The sequence below is a fragment of the Monodon monoceros genome, unplaced genomic scaffold, assembly GCF_005190385.1.
Source record: "Monodon monoceros isolate NGI ecotype Baffin Bay Population unplaced genomic scaffold, NGI_Narwhal_1 Super_Scaffold_13, whole genome shotgun sequence".
NCBI lineage: Eukaryota > Metazoa > Chordata > Mammalia > Artiodactyla > Monodontidae > Monodon > Monodon monoceros.
The window spans coordinates 79,528,298-79,552,895 of record NW_021703769.1 but is presented as its reverse complement, the minus strand read 5'-3'; the positions used below and the strand labels follow the sequence as shown (position 1 = coordinate 79,552,895).

At 52.2% G+C, this 24,598-nt stretch overlaps 2 protein-coding genes and 1 pseudogene across 2 annotated transcripts; all 3 read left to right on the top strand.

Moving 5' to 3' along the window:
- The first annotated feature begins 279 nt into the window (after window positions 1-279).
- Window positions 280-1,674, top strand: LOC114893622 (annotated as a pseudogene).
- A 3,578-nt stretch (window positions 1,675-5,252) lies between these two features.
- On the top strand, window positions 5,253-6,364 carry POP7 (POP7 homolog, ribonuclease P/MRP subunit). Its single transcript, XM_029221280.1, has 2 exons — window positions 5,253-5,425; window positions 5,682-6,364. Exon 2 carries the CDS (start codon window positions 5,692-5,694, stop codon window positions 6,112-6,114), a length of 423 nt encoding a protein of 140 aa, XP_029077113.1. The 5' UTR covers window positions 5,253-5,425; window positions 5,682-5,691; the 3' UTR covers window positions 6,115-6,364.
- A 9,223-nt stretch (window positions 6,365-15,587) lies between these two features.
- EPO (erythropoietin) lies at window positions 15,588-18,038 on the top strand. The gene is made up of 5 exons (XM_029221530.1): window positions 15,588-15,722; window positions 16,275-16,417; window positions 16,655-16,741; window positions 16,980-17,159; window positions 17,309-18,038. Exons 1-5 carry the CDS (start codon window positions 15,710-15,712, stop codon window positions 17,465-17,467), a joined length of 582 nt encoding a protein of 193 aa, XP_029077363.1. The 5' UTR covers window positions 15,588-15,709; the 3' UTR covers window positions 17,468-18,038.
- The last annotated feature ends 6,560 nt before the right edge of the window (window positions 18,039-24,598 follow it).

Below are 24,598 nucleotides of genomic sequence, written 5' to 3'. Positions count from 1 at the left end.
ATTTATTTATTTGTGCCTGCATTGGGTCTTCGTTGCTGTGCATGGGCTTTCTCCAGTTGTGGCGAACGGGGGCCACTCCTCGCTGCAGTGCGCGGGCCTCTCGTTGCAGTGGCCTCCCATGCTGTGGAGCACGGGCTTCAGGCACGCCGGGCCCCAGTAGTTGTGGCACGTGGGCTCAGCAGCTGTGGCACACGGGCTCTAGAGCGCAGGCTCAGCAGCCGTGGCGCACGGGCTCAGCTGCTCCACGGCATGTGGGATCCTCCCGGACCAGGGCTCGAACCCATGTCCTCTGCACTAGCAGGTGGACTCCCAACCACTGTGCCACCAGGGAAGTCCTCAATTTTCTTCTTTAATGGATCGTGCCTTTGGAGTTGTATCTAAGAACTCTTTACCTGACCCTATGTCATGAAGACTTTTTTTCCTATATTTCTTCTAAAAGTTTTATAATTTTCCATTTTATGTTTAGATCTACCATCCATTTTGTGTTAATTTTTTGCATAGGGCTGAGGTTCAGTTCTTTGCCTATTTATTCAGTTGTGTTAGCACCACTTGCTGAAAAGACTCATTCTTTCCCCATTCAGCTGCTTTTGCACCTTTGCCAAAAATCAGCTGGCTGCCTTTTCCACGCCAGCCAGACAGGGGTCCATACGGCGTTGTTCTGGACTCCCATCGTAACTTAAAAGGAAACTTTCACAATTTCCAGAGCCTTTGATGTCCTGCAAATGAAGGAGGAGGATGTCCTCAAATTCCTTGCAGCAGGAACCCACTTAGGTGGCACCAACCTTGGCTTCCAAGTGGAACAGTACACCTACAAAAGGAAAAGTGATGACATCTACATAATAAATCTGAGGAGAACCTGGGAGAAGCTTCTGTTGGCAGCTCATGCCACTGTTGCCGTTGAAAACCCAGCTGATGTCAGTGTCATATCCTCCAGGAATACTGGCCAGCGAGCTGGGCTGAAGTTTGCTGCTGCCACTGGAGCCACTCCTATTGCTGGCCGCTTCACTCCTGGAACCTTCATTAACCAGATCCAGGCAGCCTTCCGGGAGCCAAGACTTCCGGTGGTTACTGATCCCAGGGCTGACCACCTGCCTCTCCCAGAGGCCTCTTACGTTAACCTGTCTACCATTGCTCTGTGTAACGCAGACTCTCCCCTGCGATAATGTGGACATTGCCATCCCATGCAACAACAAGGGAGCTCACTCCATCCCAGTGGGTCTGATGTGGTGGATGCTTGCCCGGGAAGTTCTGCGCATGCGTGGCACCATCTCCCGTGAACACCCACGGGAGGGAGGTCATGCCTGATCTCTACTTCTACAGAGATCCTGGAGAGATTGAAAAGGATGAGCAGGCAGCAGCTGAGAAGGCTGTGACCAAGGAGGAATTTCAGGGTGAATGGATTGCTCCAGCTCCTGAGTTCACTGCTACCAGTCCAGGTGGTGGACTGGTCCGAAGGTGTGCAGGTATCCCCGTGCCTCTTCGGCAGTTCCCCACTGGAGGCTGGAGTGCTCAACCTGCCACTGAACACTGGTCTGTAGCTCCCACTGCTCAGGCCGCTGAGTGGGTAGGAACAAGCACTGAGTGGTCTTAAGCAGTTCTTCCACAAACTCTTAAAATGGAAATAGGTTGATGGAAATTAAAGTTTCTTAAAAAAAAAAAAAAATCAGCTGGCTGTACTTGTGTGAATCTATTTCTAGGTTCTCTATTCCATTTTATTGATTTTTGTGTCTGTCCCTTGGCAGATATCACACTGTCTTGATATTGTGTTTACACAGTAAGTCTTAAAATCAGGTGGTGTGATTCCAACTTTTTGTTTTTCAAAATTGCTTTAACTTCTCTTGCCTTGCCATATAAATTTTACAATAAACTTATTTACATCTACAAAACTTCTTGCTGGGATTTTCATAGGAATTGCATTAAATTTGGAGAGAATTGACATCTATACTATGTTGAATATTCCAATACGTGGACACAGTATATCTCTCCATTAATTTAGATCTTTGATTAGCATTTTGTAGTTTTAAGCAGAGTTTGTACATGTTTTGTTACATTTATACTTAAATATTTTTCGCTCCCCCTCCTTTCCTCCTCCCCCTTCCCCTCTCTCTCTGGAGTGATTGTAAATGATTTTAAATTTTGGTTTCCAGCTGTTTATTGCCAGTATATAGAAATACAATTGATTTTTTTTAACTTTTTTTTTTTTTTTTGGCTGCCTTGGGTCTTCGTTGCTGCGCACGGGCTTCCTCTAGTTGCAGCGCGCGGGGGCTACTCTTCGTTGTGGTGTGCGGGCTTTTCAATGGTGTCTTCTGTTGCGGAGCACGGGCTCTAGGCACACAAGCTTCAGTAGTTGTGGCTTGCGGGCTCTAGAGCACAGGCTCAATAGTTGTGGCGCACAGCCTTAGTTGCTCCGTGGCGTGTGGGATCTTTCTGGACCAGGGCTCGAACCCGTGTCCCTTGCATTGGCAGGCGGATTCTTAACCACTGCGCTACCAGGGAAGCCCTACAATTGATTTTTGTATGTTAATCTTGTATCCTGCAAACTTGCTAATAAGCTAATTTATTAATTATATATTTTTTTAGATTCCTTGGGACTTTTTATGTATACACAATCATGTCATCTGCAAATAGAGACAGTTTTTTTTCTTCCTTTATAATCTTTTCTTTGCCTTATTGCACTGGCTGGGACTTCCAACAATGAGAGTGGTGAGAGACGACATCCTTCCCTTGTTCTTGATTTTAAGAGAAAGGTGTCCAGTCTTACACCATTAAGTATGATGGGAAGCTGTAGTTTTTTTGTAGATGCTCTTTACCAGGTTGAGGAAGTTCCTTCCATTCTCTTTTTGCTAAGAGCTCTTATCATAAATGGGTACTAAATTATGTTAAGTGGTTTTTCTGTATCAATTGACATGATCATATGTGTTTTTTTCTTTAACTTGTTAATATGGTAGATAATACTGATTGGTTTTCTTACACTGAACCAGTCCTGCATCTTTGGAATAAACTCTACTTGGTTGTGGTATATCATTCTTTTTATATACTGCTGGATTCAGTTTGCTAACATTTTGTTGAAGATTTTTTGTGTTGTTCATGAGAGGTATCCATCTGTGATTTTTCTTCTTTTGTATTATCTTTGTCTGGTTTTGGCCTCATAAAATTAATTAGGAAATGTACCTTCCTCTTCTGTTTTCTGGAAGAGATTGTGTAGAATTTGTGTTACTTCCTTTTTTTGTGTGAGTGGTAGAATTCACCAGTAAAACCATGTGGGCCTAGATATTTCTTGTTCTAAATTTTTTTTTAACTATGAATTTAATTACCTTAATAGTTACAGAGTTATTCAGACGATCTATTTCATCTTGGGTTAGTTTGGTAGTTTGTTTTCTAGGAGCTGGTCCATTTTATCTGAGCTGTGAAATTTATGTGGGTAGAGTTGTTTGTGTTGTTCTCCAAGTATAATTCAATGTTTATGGGATCTTTAGTGCTATCCCCTCTTTCATTTCTGATAATCATAATTTGAGTCTTCTTTTTCTTGTTCTCTCTTTTTGTCAGTCTTGCTAGAGGTCAATTTTCCTGACTTTTTCAAAGAACCAGCTTCTGGTTTGAGTTTCTTTATTGTTTTTCTGTGTTCAGTTTCATTTATATTTGCTCTTTATTATTTCCTCCCATCTTCTCCCTTTGGCTTTACTTTTTCTAGTTCCTTGAGGTGGAAGCTTAGGTTATGCTTCCATTCTTTTAAAAATACTGTTCAGTGTTTGCAGAATACTCCTTCCCTGAAGAATTCCTGTTTGTCCATCAAAACTCTGTTCAGGTGTCACTTCTGAGATGGAATAAGGTTGTAGCCAGCATTCCCTCTTCAACCCCAAATAACCCCCCAAACTTGTAAGAATCTGAAACTAAAAGAACCACAGGATTTAAGTGGTGCTGGGAGAGAAGTTCTCAGGAGCCTGGCCTCTTTCCAATCTCCAGTCAAATGGGGTCAGACTGTACCCCAGGCAACTAGAGAGAGGTCTGGGGTGGCGGGGGGGGGGGCGGTGTGCATAAAAATGCCAGCTCAGGGACGTCCCTGGTGGTCCAGTGGTTAAGACTCCTCGCTCCCAATGCAGGGCACCCGGGTTCCATCCCCGGTCAGGGAACTAGATCCCACATGCTGCAACTAAAAGCCCACATGCCACAACTAAGACCCAGCACGGCCAAATAAATAAATTTTTTTTAATTAAAAAAAAAGCTAACGTGTAGGCTTACAGTTTGTAAGGTTATATTGGGTTTTGCAACGCAGTAGCAAGACAGGAATTCTCATCCCCATTTGAGTGATGAGGGAACTGAGGTCCTCACTGCAGGTCTAACTCATTTTCAGATGGAACTCTACAGAAGCTAAACCAATCTGGGCAGAAAACCGCTTCCCACTGGTCTTGGGGAGCCACCAACCCCCAGGTGTTGCCCTGCACTTTCCCGCCAGGGGGCGCACGTCCGTACTCCCAGGGGGCGGGCAGTGACCGAAGAGCTGGTGGCGGGTGGGGGTGGTGGAGGGGTGCGAGTGGGTCAGGGGGCCCTAGGGGAGCTGTGAAGGCTGGGCCTGCGGCTCATAGCTCGCGTCCCCAGGGGCTGGCCTGGGAGGTCAGCCCTGCCAGACGCAGGGAAGAATGACGGGTCCCCGTGAACTGCAGAGGAGTCCCGGAGAGCTGTCCTCCGCCAAGGGCCAGGCCTTGCCACTCGTTACCCGCCCTCGGTCTTTGGGCAACAGGAACCTTGGGCGGGAGGTCAGTTCTGCCAACTCTGCCACACCTCCTCTGACCCGAGGAACTGCGATGGACGCGAGAGTGCAGACTTGACTTCAGACCCCTTCGCGATCACGTTCTATGGAACTCGCTGCCCTCCCTGCTATCTTTGGAAGACCCTTACCCCCAAATCCTCCACGCCCCTACAATAGCCTCCTCTCCTCCCCTCTCCCCTTCGGGACACCTCCGCGAACCGGGGACTCGGATTGGCCCAGGAAAGCTGACCTCCCCTTCCCAGACCCTCCCCAGCTCCGACTTGGTACACGCCTCCTGCCTCTGCGCCCCGCCTGGGAGACGTACACGTGGTAGATCCCATCACCCCTGGAAGCCTCGCGTTACTCAAACACATCGCGCGGTTTTGCGAGCTCTCAGGAAAGGGGCGGGAGAACGGAGACCAGGAAGGCGATTCGTGGATCCCGCGGGCTTGGCTGCAGGGGACGAGCGCGCGTGCGCACTCGGCACCCTTTTCAGGAGCCAGGAGCCAGGAGACGGCTGGGTTCTAGCGCTTGAGCGTTCTGGCGGTGTTCACCTTTCCTTCTTGGGGCCTGGGGGTCGCGAGAAGCGCCCTGTATTCCGGCCGGTCGGCGCAACGCTTGAGTGCCCTGGCAGGAGAGCGGGCCGCGGCGCGTGGAGAGCACTGTGGACCGGAGAGAGTAGGCGCGGAAGAGCTGGGGAAAGGGGGCGGTGGAGGGCCCTGGAGGTTGGGGGCGATGTGATGAATGAGTAGGAACTGGGGGTGGGGGAGATGCGGGAGCTTGAGGTGAGTGGAAGGGAATAGAGGCGTCGAGTGCGCCTTCTCCCGGCTTCACCCTTTGGGCAGGAAACGGGATGGGAAAGGAAGCGTTGGTCGCTTGTCACACCTGGCTGATCTCGTCACCCCTGGCTGATCTCGTCTCTTCCTCGTGCCAGGGCACACAGCATGGCCGAAAACCGAGAGCCCCGCGGAGCCGTCGAGGCTGAGCTGGACCCGGTGGAGTACACCCTGCGGAAGCGGCTACCCCACCGCCTGCCCCGGAGGCCCAATGACATTTATGTCAACATGAAGACTGACTTCAAGGCCCAGCTGGCCCGCTGCCAGAAACTGCTGGATGGAGGGGCTCGGGGTCAGAACGCATGCAGTGAGATCTACATCCACGGCTTGGGCCTGGCCATTAACCGCGCCATCAACATTGCCCTACAGCTGCAGGCTGGCAGCTTCGGGTCCTTGCAGGTGGCTGCCAATACCTCCACCGTGGAGCTTGTCGATGAACTGGAACCAGAGATTGATACGCGAGAGCCGCTGACCCGGATCCGCAACAACTCGGCCATCCACATCCGTGTCTTCAGGGTCACACCCAAGTGATTGAGATGAGGCTGGCCCACCTTATCCACGCACCCCCGTACAGCTAGGCTCAGATGTGGCTCTTCTTGTACTGAGTACTGTCCTGGACCTTCTTCAATAGCCATGTAGGAAAAAGCCTGTCCCCTCGCAGCCCAGAGGACTCTGAATTGAGAGGGCAAGTACTGTCTTTTGTTGGCCCCAAGCAGTGGGGCCTCCTGAATCTTTGTGGTCTGTAACCAACCATTGTCGTATACAATAAAAAGTATCAAGTCGTGTTGGTGCCCGGCCACCCCGCTGCACTGCCTCTCCCCTGTGTAAATTCTGGGAAGGAGAGTAGGAAAGAACTTTACGAGGATTTAGGTACAGTAGGGGCACCCCAGTGTTTCCTGCCGTCACAGAAAGCATAAATTGTACTACGGACACTGCAACCTAAAACAAACTTTAGTACAGTGCAGAAGCCTGACAATTCCAATGTTTGCTTTAAAATATTTCATCCTCACAGAAGAAGGCAGGGCAGATAAAGTATATACTCTCACCCGCTGGAGTGCAGCTGGGGTGTAGTTGTATGCTAGGAAAGCATCAGGTTCTCTGCTGGCGGTTCCCAGGCGCAGGAAGGGTGAGGGTTTAAGGGTGAAGAGGGCACACAAAGATGGGGGCCTCCTTTGTGTCAGCCTGTGGTAGGGACTGAGACACTGCTTCATTTGATTCCTGGTCCTGTGGGGCCCAAATTGTTCTAAACAGCTATGGTCCAGAGCCCTTCAGACCCTTGTGGCTGGGCTGTTCTAAGCAGGAAAGGATTGCCTTCCCTTTGAATTACTGGGCACACAGGTCATAAGTACTTTTTTGTTGGGATATTTGTAGGAGGATCTGATTTTTCATGTTTATCAAACAAGTCAACCTAAAGCAATTTTTATCAAAGTGGGTGGTGACCCATATGTGGGTCTTGAAATCAATTTACTGGGTCAAAGCCTTTTAAAAAGCAAGTAAAAAAAAAGTACAACTTCAATGATAATATTTTCTTGACACTTCCAGTTATAGATGTGTATATAGACACATATGTGCTAGTTATGACATCAGTTTTACTGTTGGGCATCAATTTTACTGTTGGGCGAGGTCACAGGAGTTTGAAAGCCTTTGATCTAAAGGTTAGTAACAGAATTTGGTTCTAGTTTGCTTGAAGGCAGTTTGGTTTGGGGTTCTGAAAATTAGCCTTCTCGTTTAACAAAACCTCTCCTTCTGGCTTGAGTATTCCTGTTGACGAGGGATTCATGCTGCGGAAGTGACTGCCAGCCAGTCAGGAAAGTGAACTCCTTACAGAAGGACTAGTGCTTCATTCTAACAACTAAATACATGCTGAGTGCCTACTGTAAGCCAAGGCCTGGGCTGGGCCCTGGGGATACAAAGATGGGTATGAAATGGCCCCTGCCTTCAAGGAGTTCATCACTTAGTTGGGAAGGTGGATATACCAATTTTTTGTGAAATGAGTAAGATGTGTTATGTAAGAAGTAAGAATAGCCACGATACAGAAGTGTGGAGAAGGAAATGGCTAACTTCCAGGTGAGGTCTCAGATGGTTCCACCTTTTGACCTGGGTTTTGAAGGATGAAAAGGAGCTTGCCAGGCAGAAGAGAGGGGAGAGGGCATATCAGACAGAGGGATCAGCATGCACAAAGGGGATTCATGAACAAGCAGGGTGTGTTCTGGGACTGGAGGGTCACTCGGGCAGCTAGAAAGTAGCTGCGTGGGCTTTCTCTAGTTGTGGCGAGTGGGGGCTACTCTTCGTTGCGGTGCGCGGGCTTCTCATTGCTGTGGCTTCTCTTGTTGCGGAGCACAGGCTCTGGGTGCGCGGGCTTCAGTAGTTGTGGCTCACGGGCTCAGTAGTTGTGGGTTGCTGGCTCTAGAGCACAGGCTCAGTAGTTGTGGTGCACGGGCTCTGCGGCATGTGGGATCTTCCCGTACCAGGGCTCGAACCCGTGTCCCCTGCATTGGCAGCCGGATTCTTAACCACTGTGCCGCCAGCGAAGTCCCTCCCTATCAGCCTTGACTGCAAGACTCCCTTGTCCAGGAGCCCCCAGTAACAGAGTGGGGAGCCGGCAGGGAGCTGGAGGGAACTATGTGTGTCCCTGCACGTATGTGCTCCGCTCTCTGCTCCTGGCCTGGGCCCAGCAGAGGTGGTGGCAGCAGCCCTTTTGCATTTGGTTTGTTTTGGCAGCTACGTCTCCCAGCTTATTTGTTTGTTGTTTCTACTCCGAGTTCTCTCACTGCTTGCCAGTGGGGCTTCCCTCAGTGGCAGGTCTGCAGAAACAGCCCCTAGTCATTGCCACCGAAGGAAGAAGGGGTGTGAGGGCAGGTAGGGGGCGTGGGGAAAGCTCCCGCATCTGTTGGAGTCCATGCATGGTGGACCGGGCAGGGAGCTCTGCATTCCTTCTGCAGGGAGGCCAGTGCTGGCCTCTGCTTCCCTCCCTCTTTTGTTTTCTGAAGTGTGTTCCATCACAGCTTGGGAGGTGATGGGGGTAGAAGGCGTGTCCAGGTGCAGTTTCCCTCCCTTTTGCTCAACCACTATGGAGCCCACAGAGAGTGCGAAATGACCTCCTACTTCAAAAACAGATCCCCAGAGGCCAGATTGGAAATGCTTGTCTTGGAGGTGAGTGTAGACCTTTTCTCCTCATCCGTAGTATTACTGAGCATCCACTGGTTGTATGGAATCTGTGTTAGGCGCCAGGTCTGCCTGGAGAGGTATAAACTCCTGGTTCTCTAAAAACTAATAGGAAAAAGGACAGATAGATTTAAAAAGACAAATCACTTACGTGGTGCTTGGAGTTGTCCTAGCATTAGTAAGGGCTCAAAAAATAGTAAGGGCTACTATTGTTAGCTTGAGCCATTTTGCTAAGGAATGGTTTGAGCCTCTTCATGGGGATGGGGAGAGGGGAAGGAAGGTGATTTGTGTGTGTTTGGTTTACAAGGCTGGGTTATTAGTCCTGTCGGCTTTTACTTTTGTGGCACGTGTGGCAGGGAAGAAGGGAGGCCCTCAGAGCACATGAACTGGTTTGAATGGGCGGATGATCCTTCTAGGTGAGTTCCCAGTGCTTGGTCAGGAGTTGGGGGAACAAACCCTGGAGCCTATAGGGAAGTTGGACTAGAGGCATGTGTCAAATGTAGTTCCTTAGGGAAGAGATATCCCGCTACACAGATTTGGGGGTGAGGCAAATGTTATCCCACCAAGAGAGAAGTCTGTGAAAATGACCACTTATGACTCCATCTTCCTAATGACATTATGGGTGCTTTTTAATTGATGTGTTTTGGTTTAGCCATATTTTCTAGTTGGTCAATGATCCTGTATTGTTTTTGTAACAGGAAAATGTTATTTTTTTTTTTTTTACAAAGCCTGTTCCTTTGGTCTGTTGCCTAGGTGGGGTGATCAGGGGAGTTCCTTATCAAACTGCTGAGACGACTTCAAGGAGAAGCAGCGATTCCATTGTGCAATCCAGTAACTAATAAACATCTGACAGATGAATGGCTGGATGCACGCACAGGAGGACAGCTTGTTATTGGCTACCCTATAACAAGTCTCTGCTCCCTTAGAAACACCAAATATCTTTCACTGGAAGTGTGCAAGCAGAGGGTGGAAGTTCACCTTCACGGGATGTCCTAGGTCCCTTCCAGCTCAGAGTCTGTGAATCTTGTTTGCTGCAAGAAAAATATACTTTCCTGAGAGTCCTAAAATTACTTGCTGGTTGATGAAATAAGACATGAACAGAAGGTCTTGCTTATATACAGATCGGAGGATGCCTCTGTCAAGCAATAGGTTCTCGTAACTCATTGGTTATCAGTGAACCATGAACAATTTGGGAAAATATTTGCTAAACTTGGAGGTTTAAGAGTATGTCTAAGGCTTCTATAAACTACCTTGAGTAGATCTTGGCCTATGTTCCTCCAAGTAGGAAGAGCCTAAAGAGTTCATGCAGGGCTTCCCTGGTGGCGCAGTGGTTAAGAACCCGCCTGCCAATGCAGGGGACTTGGGTTTGAGACCTGGTCTGGGAAGATCCCACATGCCGCAGAGCAGCTAAGCCCGTGTGCCACAACTACTGAGCCTGCGCTCTAGAGCCCGCAAGCCACAACTATTGACCCCGCGTGCCACAGCTACTGAAGCCCGCATGCTTGGAGCCCATACTTCTCAACAAGAGAGGCCACCGCAATGAGAAGCCCGCGCGCAGCAACGAAGAGTAGCCCCCACTCGCCGCAACCAGAGAAAAGCCCGCGCGCAGCAACGAAGACCCAACGCAGCCAAAAATAAAATAAATAAAATTAAAAAAAATAGAGTTCAAAAAAAAAAAAAATAGAGTTCATGCAAAATCCTTAAGCCCCATGTTAAAAAATGAAACTTTTGTGTTCACGACTGCACCCCTGCAAAGATCTTACGTGGGAGAAAAACATTACTCTCGTTGATATTGCCAGTACTGTTTTGTTAGGATTTTCTAGTTTTAGTTTTGCATGGACAGGAAAGCTACTCTGACCAACTTAGCAGCTCTGTCTTCTGATAAAGGATGGGTGCCATGGGAAGGAGCTTGGGAATATTCAGCCATACTGGTGAGCAAGAGATCCTAAGATGGGGTTGACACTTCATAGAAATCTAATCTGGGGAAGTGTTTCTGGATCCCAAGGTGGAGGTCTTGGTGCTTTGGGCGCCCTCCTTCAAGGACACAAGCACTGGAGGAGAGGCAAGAGACAAGTAACCGAGGAAGCTGGCCTGGTAATGCTTCAGGCCTCATTCAGTCCAAGGTCCTTGGGACTTCTCCGGGCCTCCCTTGGGAGGAGACCCATGTTAATGGGACAAGAAACCCCTGTTTGGCCCCAGGCTTTGAATAAACTAAGTGTGAGACTTGTCTTGATATCTGTGTCTTCACCCCCGCCACCCCGCAGCTCCCACAGTGATGCCATTTCACTCAGTTTTGTTCAGTGGCAAGTTTCTGCAAAGAGCAGTGGATGTGCACACCCAGCGGTACCTCCATCTGCACCCCACTATCCCCATGACCTTTACCAGTGAGTTGTTTGGTAAAGGTACAACACCGGAGATAAGGCGTCATGAACCCATGCCCAGCTCCCCAGAGGGAACAGTGGAGGACGCCGGAGGAGGGCTGACGAACGTGCTGGAGATTTGGTCTCCAGGCCTCCAAAGCCAGGACAAGTAGCAGCCACGGTAAAGCAGAGCGCGGCGTGATAATTGCTAGCATTTATTGATTACCCCGTGCCGGGCATTACATAATCACACGACAGCCCTGGCAAGCGATTACTATAGTTTTTTACCATCCCCAGGCTCAGACGTAAGGTCACTTGTCCACGTCAGGTGCTAGTGGCACAGCTCAGGCCTCCAATCTGGGCTCCCTTGTTTGCCAGACAAGCCCCATTAGCCTGCTGAAGCCACAGAGCTGCTCGCTGAGAACAGAAACCCAGATGTCTGGTTCTACTGGCTACTTTGTGGCCAAGTAAGCAGAGCTTCCCTCAGTTTCTCCAAAGTGACCTTCGCACAGGACTTCCTTTTGCTGTCTGGCAGGAATCCCTTCTCCAAGTCCTCACTCCCTTCCCAGTTCCCCAAGCGCCAGGAAGCCCTCCCCCACCGCACCCTCCAAGGTCCCGGCCACCTCACTTCCCAGCACAGAAGGTCTTTTGGGCTGCTGGCTGAACTCCCGAGCCCAGCTGAGAAGCCACTGCTTGGAAAGGAGGAGGGAGGAGAAGTCCAGAGGCCCCCCTCGTCCCCAACACGACTCCAGGCAGCTGGGACTTCGTGCTGCCTGGGGGTCTGCGACAGCTCAGGGGGCTGTAAATTTGCTTCTTGGATTTTCAGTCTGAATTGGCTGCCAGGAAGACTCCATGGAACAGAGCCTGCCTCCACCCCCGCCATCCTCTGGTTCAGACCCCGCCTCGGGGGGCTGCCTGCTCAGGAAGTAGATGGAGGCCTCTCAGGCCCCCACGAACCCAGAGCTAGGTTGTCCAGGCATGGCTCCAGCAAGCATTCAGAGGATGAGTAGCTCACTTCCTCCCTCTAGGTCTCCCATTCTCTGGCTGAGGTGTCTGGAGTGGAGGGACCACACAATGCAAACCACACTTGAGGGAAGCCCATAAACAGGCAACATGCTGGGTGCCCAGTGCCACCCAGGTGAACAAGACCTGCCTACACTGTCCTTTGCTCTCTCCTCCGGTTAACAGAGCACCTGTGCTGCATGACTCCAGAGAGTACCATTCTCATCAGGGTCGATATGAATGGCGCCCCCTGGAGTTGTGCAGTGCTCAACCGTGACAGCTGTATATGGTGGCCCGGTCAGGAGAGGCCTAAGACGTGTACATAAAGGATGGCAGCCCAGAGCAGGGAGACAGCTTCCTGCTGGGGTATCAGGGAAGGCTTCATAGAGGAGGTAATGCTTGGGTTTGGGCTTTTGAGAGCCATAGTGGGAGGGGGAGGGTGATCCAGGTGGAAGGCACATAGTGAGCGAAGGGCAGGAAGCAGCAAACCATCTAACTGAGCTCATGTGATGCAGGAGAGTGGGAGTGAGCAAAGTGGGAGAACAGGCTGGAAAGGTAGGTGGATGGCAGAGCACAGAGGGTCTTAGTTCAGAGGCAACCGGGAGCCACTGCAGGCTCCTGCTCTGGGGAATGCCACGAACGAGCTATTCAGTGGGAAAGTTACTCTAGTGGCAGGGCTGGGGATAACTGGAGGGGATGGTGCGGAGACCCTCCGTGGTGGTCCTGGCACTGGTCCAGCCCCGTGCCAGAGAAATACAAACAGGCAGATGGAGGGGGCACTGGCACGGGGGTGGTGGGCATCGGAGGGAGAGCCCTGGGTAGCTTCCTGCTCCTCAGGGGCCCCTGCTGTCAAGGCTGGGTAGATGGTAGCTTCCTGCTCCTCAGGGGCCCCTGCTGTCAAGGCTGGATGGATGGACCCTACTGGGCAGTATCCACAAGCACCTGGGTTGAAGTTGGCTCCTAAACCAGCCTCTGCCCTCTTGGTAGGATTACTACAGCTTAGGGATTGGGTGCAGGGTGAGCTGAGATCCTCTACTCTGCCCTCTCTCCCAGGCTGCAATCGCAGTTCTCTCTCCCAAAGCCCCAGCGGATGAGCCAGCGTCACCCCTGTCCAGCAGGCCCCAGCAGCTAGGGGCTGGTGCTCAGGGCCCATCTCCCTTTCTCGAAGGCAGGGGCCTGGGGACCTCTGACAAGCTGGTGTGAGGGCAGAAGCAGGTCCCACAGCCCGAACGGCTCCTCCTCTCCTCCGGCTGTGTCTACTCCCCCCACCATCTGTCCCCGGCCCCTCTCCATGGTCAGGTCAGGGCAGTGACGCAGGAGTCAGGGGACCCAGAGAGCAGAGGCTGGGGGGTGTGTGGTGGGTCGGGACAGAACGCATGTGCGGACGTGTGTGGACGTGAGTGTGCGTGTGCTTGTCCCACAGCTGGGATCTTGTCCCAGAGCTGGGCTCTGAGGGCCAAGTGGGGCTGGGAGGCTGCCTGGGCGCTGAGGAGGAAACGGGGACCAGAGGACGTAGTGAGGTGTGCAGAGCCATAGCAGCCGCACACCAGGTTCGGGGAGGACCCCGAGAGCAGACTCGCAGTGAGCGGAGGGCAGGGGAGCGACTCGGGCCCTCGTTAGTTCCCACAAGCCTCTGCCTCCCCACCCCTCGCATTCATCTTTCTGAACCCCTCTTTGATCAGGCTCCTCCCCCCACCCCTTATCTCCCTCCCTCACCTCTGTCACCTCAGCAGGCATCCCTGCCTGCTTCATCGAAAATTGCCACCTCCTCCGACACTCCTGGGCCTTTTTAGTTCTTTTAGCCATTGGAGCTCCTCTATCTTTTATTCATTCTCTGTGTTTATCATCCATCTCTCCACTAGAATGTCAGCTCCACCAGGGCAGGCATTCTTGTCTGTTTCATTCACTGCTCTATCCCCAGGTCCCTGGCCAAGAGTAGGTACTCTTATATGTATATTTCTTGAATGAATGAATGAATAATTCCCACTCTTTCCAAACAAACTCCAAATTCTTCAGAGGGGCATTCAAGGCCCTTCACAACCTGACCTCTCCCTAACCGCCACCCTAGTCTGATCTCCACCTCTCCCTCCCCCACCCCACCCTTCACCCCAACACACCTGACCCACCAAGCACTTGGCTGGACCGGCCTCTGCACCCACCTCACATCTTTTCCCATTAAAATCTTACCCACCCTTCAAGGCTGAGCTTGTTGTCATCTCCTGCATCAAACCTTCCTTGATTTCCCAGCTAGAGGTGAGCTCCCCCCTTCCAAACTCTCACAGCTCGGATCTGCACACTCCAGTCCTCGTGCACAATTCCGTGTCCCCACCTTATCTCTATTGTAAACTACAAACTCCAGGAGGCAGGACTTAGGGCTCAAAACACCTTTTTGTCCTGAAAAGTTCTTAGTCAATTGTCTTGCACAAAGAAGGCACTGAACGCATGAATAAAGTATCTCTAATATCATGGGACTGGGGAGGGAGTGAATGAACGTATAAATAACCACCGGTATTTGTAGGACTTCCCTGTCTTTTATGAAAGCTGCATGAGCTGGGACTGGTGCTTTCATGAGGCCCATTTGACAGGTGAGAGCACTGAGGCTCAGGGACTCAGGCCACTTTCCAAGGTTTGATAAGCCAGCTAGCCTTGGACTCCTGCCCCCCCGCCCCCCCCGGGAGCTCCCCCGCTGCCTCAGGGCTTCCTAGAAGCCACAAAGTCTTAGCTGCAAATCCCAAGGGCCATCACTCTGGGGGTTCACTCTATTTCAGAGTTCCTAAGAATTTTACCATGCAGACTAACCTAAAAGTTCAATTTCTGGGTTTTCAGGGTCCTCAAAAGTGAGGAGTGGGGGAGAAGACCCCCTCAGATTTCTTGCTTTGTGCGGCCCCGTTAAATTTCTCAACAAGAACACTGGTTTCTAGAACAAGAACTAGGATCGTGAGAAGGAGGCCACTGACTTGCCCCGCAGGCACCTTCCGGGCTTCCAGCCCTAGCTGCCTCGCAAGAACCCAGACAGTCCCAGCTCTGAGTCCCCGCCCAAGACTGGGACGCCCCCTTTCCTGGGGGGACGTCGGGGTCCCCAGCCTTTCCCAGAATGGCACTGCTGTCGCAGCGCAGCCTTCTGCCCGTCCCGCTGCGCGCACCCAGCCGCCCCTTCCGGGACCCTGGGGTCCGACGACGGGCAGCTCCGCGCCCCGCACCCGCCCCTGCGGCAGCTCGGCTCCCGCCCCGGCGAGCCCCCGACCCAGGCGTCCTGCCCCCGGCTCTGACCCCTCCGGCCCCCCCCTCCCGCGACCCCTCACGCACACAGCCCCCCCCAACCCCCCACACGCACGCACACAGCTGATAACAGCCCCGACCCCCGGCCGCCGCCGCAGTTCCCCGGGCCAACCCCGGCCGGCCGCCTCGCCGCGCAGTCCTCCGGACCCTGGCCCCGGGCCCGGCGCGCTCTGCCCCGACCCCGGCTCGGCGCCCCGGACGGCGGCCCCCTCCTTCGGGCGGCGGGGTGGCTCTGCCCCGCCGAGCTTCCCGGGATGCGGGCCCCCGGCGCGGGCCCCCGCCGAGCCCCAGGTCGTTGAGGGGCCGGGCGAGGCGCGGAGATGGGGGTGCGCGGTGAGTACTCCCGGCCGCGGGAGCGCCCGCCCGCCCGGCCCCTGTTTGAGGAGGAATTTACCGCTGGGGCTGTTGGCCCCGGGGTGGCCGGGTTCAAGGACCTGCGACTTGCCAAGGACCCCGGAAGGGCAAGGGGGGTGGGGCAGCCTTCACCTGCCGGCCGGGCTGGGGGAGTCCCCGGGAAAGTCGGAATATGAGCTGGAGACGCGATGGAGGACTGGGGGTCCAGGGAGAAGAGGGGCGGCTACGTGGGTGCCGAGGAAGCTGATACCTGGGTCTGGGAGCAACAACTCGGATCTGCGAGAGGGGAAGCCTCTGTCACACCGGGATTGAAGTTTGGCCGGGAGAAGTGGATGCCGGTAGCTGGGGGGTGGGGTGTGCACGCGGCCGCGGGATTGAATGAAGGCAAAGGAGGCAGAGCCTGAGCGCTCGCAAGGTTCGGGCCGGGAGGACTCGCGGGGCCAGAGCAGCGGGATGGGTGAACGTGCAGGTCCAAACCACCCCTTCTCCTGCAAGTCCCGGCCTCACACTCAGCCCGGCTCTCTCTCCTAGAATGCCCTGCCCGGCTGCTTCTGCTGTCCTTGCTGCTGCTTCCTCTGGGCCTCCCAGTCCTGGGCGCCCCCCCACACCTCATCTGTGACAGCCGAGTCCTGGAGAGGTACATCCTGGAGGCCAGGGAGGCCGAAAATGCCACGGTGAGGCCCCCTCCGCAGGACCTTGCACAGAACTCACCCTCAGGGGTCCAGGGTCTCCCCCAAGATCCAGGAACCTGGACTCCCCCCTGGCACTTGGCTCAGGGGTGGAAGCGGGGAGCCAGAGCCCCCAGTAAAAGTAATAAGAGTGGTAGTCCCCAGTGCACACCTGGAAGCTAGGTAAGGGGCGAAGCCAGCAGGAGCCCCTGGGGCCTCTGATTCCAGGCTTGTGCCTTTCAGATGGGCTGTGCTGAGGGCTGCAGTTTCAGTGAGAACATCACTGTCCCAGACACCAAGGTTAACTTCTATGCCTGGAAGAGGATGGAGGTGAGTTCATTTTTTCCTTCCTCTTGGGGAGTCTCATTTTGGGAACCTCCTAGGGCAGGGAGGAGAATGATAGAGAGAAGAAACAGAGCAGCAAAGATGAGGGCTGAATGGAATATGTTCATTCATTTATTCATTTGTTCATTCATTCATTCAACAAAACTGTTTGCTTGGGGCTGCTGAGAGGGAGGAGGGCGGGGCTGGCTTGGGCCAGCTAACTCCAAGTCTCCGCTCCCTTTAGGTCCAGCAGCAGGCTGTGGAAGTCTGGCAGGGCCTGGCCCTGCTCTCAGAAGCCATCCTGCAGGGCCAGGCCCTGTTGGCCAACTCGTCTCAGCCATCCAAGGCCCTGCAGCTGCACGTGGACAAAGCTGTTAGCGGCCTGCGAAGCCTCACCTCCCTGCTTCGGGCACTGGGAGCCCAGGTACGTGTAGGACCTTCCCTCGCACTTGTGTTTGCCCTTTCTGTAAAATGGGAGAATGGCCCTGCCAAGGAATCCCTGCTGCAATTCTGTCCCAAATTCCCTCTCCTGCCGGGGTCCCCACCGGTAACCTTCTGTTCTGTCCTTGGCAGAAGGGAGCCGTCCCCCTTCCAGACGCAGCCTCCTCTGCAGCCCCGCTCCGAACATTCACTGTTGATACTTTGTGCAAACTTTTCCGAATCTACTCCAATTTCCTGCGGGGAAAGCTGACGCTATACACAGGGGAGGCCTGCAGGAGAGGGGACAGGTGACCCGGTGCTCCCACCCCGGGCACGTCCACCACCTTGCTCACCACCACTGCCTGTGCCACGCCTTCTGCACCTCCACTCCCAACCCCTGTCGATGGGCCATCAGCTCAGCGCCAGACTGTCCCACGGACACTCCAGGGCCAGCGGTGATATTTCAGGGGCTGGAGGAACTGTTCAGAGCTCAACTCAGATCTAAGGATGATGTCACAGGGCCAGCCTGAGTCTCCAAAGCAGGAGGAATTCAGAGAGTTCAACTTAAACTTGGGGACAGCGCCATGCTGGGGAGACACTGATACTCATCTCAGTGCCTTGCAGAACCGTGATGCTGCGTGATGCTGGGACAAGCTGGAGGGCAAATAATTCCTTTCGCACCTAGCAAGCAGGGACAGGACGGACTGGAGAATTTAGGGGGCAAGCCATGAATTCTCCAGGTCTCATGGGGACTCCGTGACAGCAGAGCCCGCTGGATAAGGAGGGTGGTGGGAGCCGTGAAGATGGGATGGGGGCTGGCTCCTGGCTCTCACTGGGTCCAAGTCTTGTGTATTTTTCAATCTCACTGGCAAGAACTGAAACCGCAACCTGGCTCTTGGCTTTTCTGTTTTCCCGGGAGACCCCTACTTCCCTGGCTCTGTCCCCATCCTGGCAGCGGGCTGCAGGTCCGGGAAACCAGAGGTGGAGGGGGCCGGGCCCTACGTGCTGCCTCGCATGGCCTGTCTGACCTGTTGACCCCACTGGGCCTGAGGCCACAAGCTCTGCCCACGCTGGTCAATAACGTGGCTCCATTCAAGGCTAGTCCTCAGTAGGCAGCTGCCATCTGGCCCAGGTGTTTTTATTAATTTATTTTTTGGCTGTCGCACGGCTTGTGGGATCTTAGTTCCCCAACCAGGGATGGAACCTGGGCCCCGGCAGTGAGAGCACGGAGTCCTAACCACTGGACCGCCAGGGAAGTCCCCAGGATGATGTCTTTAGCGAGCCTCGGCTGCCGGCAAGGACACAGGAGCCAGCAGGAGGGGCCCCTTTGGGGGCTGGTGGCAGCTGCCAATGCTCCCTGCTGGACCCTCTTCTCTGTGGCCGCTTCTTCTAATGCCACAACCCCAGCACCAGCCTTTGCCATCTCAGCACACAAGCCCCCTCTAAATCCAGTGGAACTTTCCTTGCCTGGGGATGGTTACCATGAATGCTCTACCCTGAAACTTGCCAAAGGGGCAGTAGTAGAGTGGGGTACAGTGGGAACCAACTTCCCAGACAACCATCTTGTTGATCAACCACTCTGCCCAGAGCTACTGCTGGTAGTTCACTTATATGACCTCATTTTACTCCTCACACAGCCCTGGGAGAATGGCACTGCAGTCATTCCCATGGTACAGATGAAGAAGTAAAGTACCTTGCCCGAGGCCAAGATGACAGGAATCCCCCATCCTCCCAGCACCCAGCCCCTTCCCTCTTCTTCATATTTCTGCCATATAAGCCCTCCCAGCTCCCCCGGGATGGGGGACACGGGACAAACTCACTCCAACTCCACACTTGATCCCTACTTGCTTCTTTCTTTTTTTTTTTTTTTGGCCACACCGCATGCGGGACCTTAGTCCCCCAACCAGGGATCTAACCCGTGTCCCCTGCAGTGGAAGCACAGAGTCTTAACCACTGGACCACCAGGGAATTCCTACTTCTAATTTTACCCTTTCCCCTGACAATCAATTTCAAATTCCTTCCCAGAAATAATGTTTCAGCTGCAAAGTAACGCCCAAGAGAGACCTGTGCAGATAGCAAAAGCTGTCACAGAACTGTGCAGGAACCTCCGATCCTGGCCATTATCGTACATGGATGGGGGGATCGGTCTTTCACTTATATCACAAAACAGAGAAGTCAGCCTGCACCCCGGCAAATATGCACAAAGCAGGGAATGTTTTGCAATCTGCGGCAGGAAGAATATGGGCAGGTTGGGGGATTGGAGGGTATTTGCCAAGTATATGTGTGTGAGAGGGTAGGGGTGAACTTGTGGTGGGAGGAGTCAGCCAAGGGCAGGACCCAAGGAGAATTTTCACTCTGGCCAACCCTGCTTCTGGGCTACAGTGCCCTCTTCAGGCCCTCTTGGGAAATGCTAGAGTAATCTACAAGCTATAGAACGCTGAGGACTCTGACCTTGTGCATTTCGATAAAAATTCGTGTTTTGATTTCCACACATGCCATCCGGTTCTTGCTCCAACGCTGTGAATCAGGAAAGAAGGAATCTCTTTTTCTCGCTGGCGAAACTGAAGCTAAGAGACTTGCCCTGAAGCCCAGGGAATCCAGCTAGTAAGTTACAGTTGGGATCTGAATTTGAGATTTAGGACTCATAACCCCAAAGTCCTGTCCACCTTTCAGCCTGATGTGCTGCCTAAACATCCCCTGGATCTTTTTTCCTCCTGACCTTATTCCTCGACTTCGTTTCAGACTTCTTACTGCTTTCAATTAAAGAAAAAAAAAAAAAAAAGGAGTTAACAGAACCTGAAGTATATGACCTGGGTCAGGTGTGATGGGCGAGTAGGTTAAGAACATAATTTTAAAACATACTTTAGTAAAGCAATTATACTGCAATAAAGATGTTAAGCAAAAAAATTAAATCACTTTTTCGACTATAGGACTTCTCACAGACTTTAGTGTGCTAGCGTGCTTGATAAATCTCTAAGGAAGGAATAGGGTTTCCTATTTCATGAACTTTTAGACAGGAGTCCTTTTCTTTTTCGTGGAACATCTTACAGGACAGATGGAACAGTTTTAGAAACTCTGATTTAGTAAATAAAAGAAATATATTAAAAAAAACATACTTTATTCCACATTTATGGAGTGCCTACTGTGTTCCAGCCTTTGCACTAAATGCTAGGAAACTTGGAAAGACGGTCTGTGCCACTCACAGCCCAGTGTCCTCCTAGAGCGGGCAGTCCTGGTGGCAAAAAGACAGGTGCTCATGAATGTAGGTGTAGACAGAGCCAGCTTGGCATGTGACTGAGTCCTGAGGGGGGTGGGGCTGAGAGGCCTGGATGGGAAGAACCTGGTGACACCCACAGTCCCTGCGAAGAGACACAGATATGCAAGAAGGGCGTTGCCAGATTTCCCAGGTTCTTCAAGTGCGGACCAGGGGTGTAAAGTTTCTTCTGCACTACTGTTACGATGATTAACAACATATTAATCTCTGACACTTACACGATCTGCTCTGATTCTCACCATCACTCCATGAAAAAAGGAGGACAGTAGGGCATCATCCTCTTTTGTCAGACAGGGAAAGTAAAACTAAGTTCCTCCAGGTAAGTGACCAAGCCAGCTCTTCCGACTTCCGGGTGGGACAGGAGCCAGCTCAGCCCGGTTCTGAGTCAGCGGGTTACATAACTGTTTCATGGAGATGCATTCTGTTTGTAGAGTGCTTTGCGATTTCCAAGGTGCTTTTCTGGGCAGTCTCACATTTGCTCTCCTAACCCCATGAGGAAGGCAGAGACAGGAGAGGATCCCCGTTTTGCAGAGGAAGAAATCGAGATCCAGAGAGATTATGAATGGGTCTGGCCCAGGTCGTAAGACACTGAGAGGACGCGTCAGGACCAGGAGCCAGGCTCTCGGACTCTGGGTCCCTCTTCTACTGGAAGCAAGGATCATGGGGAGAAGAGAAAGCAGAGGGAGTGGACAGAGGGGAGGAAACAGCTTCAGTCAGAGAGGCATGAGTCCCATCCATTTCTCGCTACCAACTCTTTCCCGCTCCATCCCCTGCCCCCGGTGCCCACTTCCTCCCTGGAAAGGCAGAAAGTGCCTATCACCCTCCCCACCACCAAATCTCCCAGCACTGGGGCCCACCTCATCTGCCTCCTGCAGCGCTAGCTCCCACCTTGACTGCAGCCTCTTGGCTTTGGGTACCACTGGCCCGAACGGTCTTCCTGGGCCTGAGCATCAGGCTGACCAATGCATCCGCCTGACCCCAGCCTCCAGGCCACCTGGGATTCTCCTGGAACTACTCAGTCTACTGGTCTCCCACAGTAGGTGATTGTTGCTAGAGCTGAGTTAGCTAAATGAGGCCTCTCAGACACTGGAATCTAGGCTGAATGTTAGCTACATTATTTCCAGCTGGTCAAGGCTCATTCCTCTTAAAATTCCATCATAAAACTGTGACATTATAAAAGATTATTGGCAACAGGAAAACAGATAGCAGGATGGTTTCCCAGCCTACGTGAGTCATGCCCAAATGTCTATAAACTCCCTCCTCGATTCTAAAAAATGAGTTATTAAAAAAATTATACCACACACACACAGTTTCTGGTTTTTAGAAAACCTTAGCTGTGCTGGTCTCTCCAGAAGCCCAGAGCAGATGAGCAAAGTGTCCAAGGACACACAGGGGAGCCAGGACTGGCTGCAGTTTCCTGGAGTAATTCCCAGGTTCTTCCACATCCCAGGGTCCCTCACACCTATTCCTGCCAGTCTTGTCAGGTGACAAAGCCTCTGGGACCTTGCCCGTTCCGGACCCCCCAAAAGGCAGAGCCCGTGGTTCCCTCCCATACCACATTCCTTCCTGTCCTGTCTGAGCACCAACCCCCCACCCCCAGACAGGCTGGAAGCTGTGACCGTCCAGCTCTGCGGCGCCAGAGGGAGGTCAGCGAGAGCAGCCCTCAGAGGACTTATTGCCTAACCTGGAGGGGCTGGGGATCAATTGGCTTCTGCCGCTTTTCCCTGGGTTAACCCTTTCCTGGCTTTGTCCCTTTGTTGAATGCTCTCCTAACCTGCTCTGGAGGAAGGGGAGATCGGGGTTTGGGCTGGGCATCCTTTACACCCCCAGCTTTGATATAAAGGGGCAGAGGATCTCTCTTTTTCGGGATTGACCCCCTCCGTGGGCTCTGTGGGTGCTCACTTGGGCAGAAGGAGTCCCCAGGACTCCGAAGGGGGTTGGGACTTCCCGCTCCAACACCTGGGGCATGACAGCACCGGCCCCTCCCTGACAGCTCATGAGAATGGCTGGCCCAGGCAACCCTGTCACATGTCAGGGGCCAAGGCCAGGCACACTGGGCATAGATTTGACAGTAGGGACGGGGGCTGCCAAAGTAAAGGGAATGAAACTGAAGATTTCTAGGAACACCTGGGCGTGGGATACAGGAACTCTGGATTCACGATAGTTCATCTTGCTGCCAGGCCAGCCCACCAGCCAAGGTAGAGCCATGAGCAAGCGTCAATGCTGTTTTTAAGAAGTGGCAAAACCACCCTCTTAGCTGCATTCTCCTGTAGACTTGCTATTGATGAAACTGACAAAGGCAGATCTGCTCTGGCTGGGATGGGACCCCGCCCCCATTTAGATGCACTTCAGGGAACCATGGGACTTGGCAGGGCACCTCGTAGGGACCGTCAGCACCATGCCCTTCTGCTGGGCAACTGACATCATTTCTCTAGAGCTCAGTTTCCACGTGTGGAAAATGAGGACAAGAATTTTGCGATGAAGAGAACATGAGATTGGCACGTGAAACAGGCACATGAAATATGCTCAACATAGCTAATTATTAGAGAAATGCAAATCAAAATTACAATGAGGTATCACCTCACACTGGTCAGAATGGCCATCATCAAAAAAATCTACAAACAATAAATGCTGGAGAGGATGGGGAGAAAAGGGAACCCTCCTACACTGTTGGTGGGAACGCAAACCTGTGCAGCCACTATGGAGAACAGCATGGAGGTTCCTCAAAAAACTAAAAATAGGGCTTCCCTGGTGGCGCAGTCGTTGAGAGTCCGCCTGCTGATGCAGGGGACACGGGTTCGTGCCCCGGTCCGGGAAGATCCCACATGCCGCAGAGCGGCTGGGTCCGTGAGCCATGGCCGCTGAGCCTGCGTGTCCGGAGCCTGTGCTCCGCGACGGGAGAGGCCACAACAGTGAGAGGCCCACGTACCGCAAAAAAAAAAAACAATAAAAAAACTAAAAATAGAGTTGCTGTATGATCCAGCAATCCCACTCCTGGGCATATATCTGGACAAAACTATAATTCAAAAAGATACATGCACTCCTATGTTCATAGCAGCATTATTCACAATAGCCAAGACATGGAAAGCACTTAAATGTCCACCGACAGACGAATGAATAAAGAAGATGTGGTACATATATACAATGGAATACTACTCAGCCATAAAAAAGAATGAAATAATGCCATTTGCAGCAACATGGATGGACCTAGAGATTATCATGCCAAGTGAAGTAAGTCAGAAAGAGAAAGACAGGGACTTCCCTGGTGGTCCAGTGGTTAAGACTCCAAGGCAGGGGGCCTGGGTTCAATCTCTGGTCAGGGAACTAGATCCTGCATGCCGCAACTAAAAGATCCCGCATGCCGCAACTAAAGACCCGGCGCAGCTAAATAAATAAATATTTTTTAAAAAGGAAAGAAAGGCAAATACCATATGATATCATTTATATGTAGCATCTGAAATTTGACACAAATGAACTTATCTATGAAACAAAAACAAATGAAACAGACTCACAGATATAGAGAACAGACTTGTGGTTGCCAAGGGGGAGGGGGCTGGGGGAGGAATGGAGTGGGAGTTTGGAAGTAGCACATGCAAACTATTATATATAGGATGGATAAACAACAAGGTTCTACTGTGGAGCACAGGGAGCTATATTCAATAGCCTGTGAAAAACCATAATGGAAAAGAATATGAAAAAGTATATATATATGTACAACTGAATCACTTTGCTGTACAGCAGAAATTAACACAACATTGTAAATCAACGATACTTCAATAAAATACATTTTTTTAAGAAAGAGGGAGAACATGAGATTCAGTTAGGTGAGCCGGCAAGAATTGCTGTTTCCGGCTCCTGGAAAGATCTCGATCCACTTGCATCCCCCACTCCCGCTACCTTGACATCAGCGTCCATCGGCCCCTCCCATCTCTCACCTTCCACAACCTCCTCTCCCGTCTCCCTAGCTCTGCCCAGCCCCTCCTTCATCCATATCCACCTGGGGATGCTGGAGTAGCCTTTTGAAAACGCAAGTGGAATCAAGTCACACCCACTGCTTCAAAACTTTTGGTGGCTCCACAAAGCTATGGCATTCAAGGTCCTCCAAGACAGGGCCCCTGCCTACACACACACACACACACACACACACACACACACACACACACACACAC

Excerpts from the sequence above, each read along its gene's own strand:
- POP7 (XM_029221280.1), top strand. The coding sequence starts at position 5,692 with ATGGCCGAAAACCGAGAGCCCCGCGGAGCCGTCGAGGCTGAGCTGGAC.
- EPO (XM_029221530.1), top strand. Across the intron at positions 16,418-16,654 it reads GGGAGGCCGAAAATGCCACG|ATGGGCTGTGCTGAGGGCTG; the intron begins GTGAGGCCCCCT and ends TGTGCCTTTCAG. Across the intron at positions 17,160-17,308 it reads TTCGGGCACTGGGAGCCCAG|AAGGGAGCCGTCCCCCTTCC; the intron begins GTACGTGTAGGA and ends TGTCCTTGGCAG.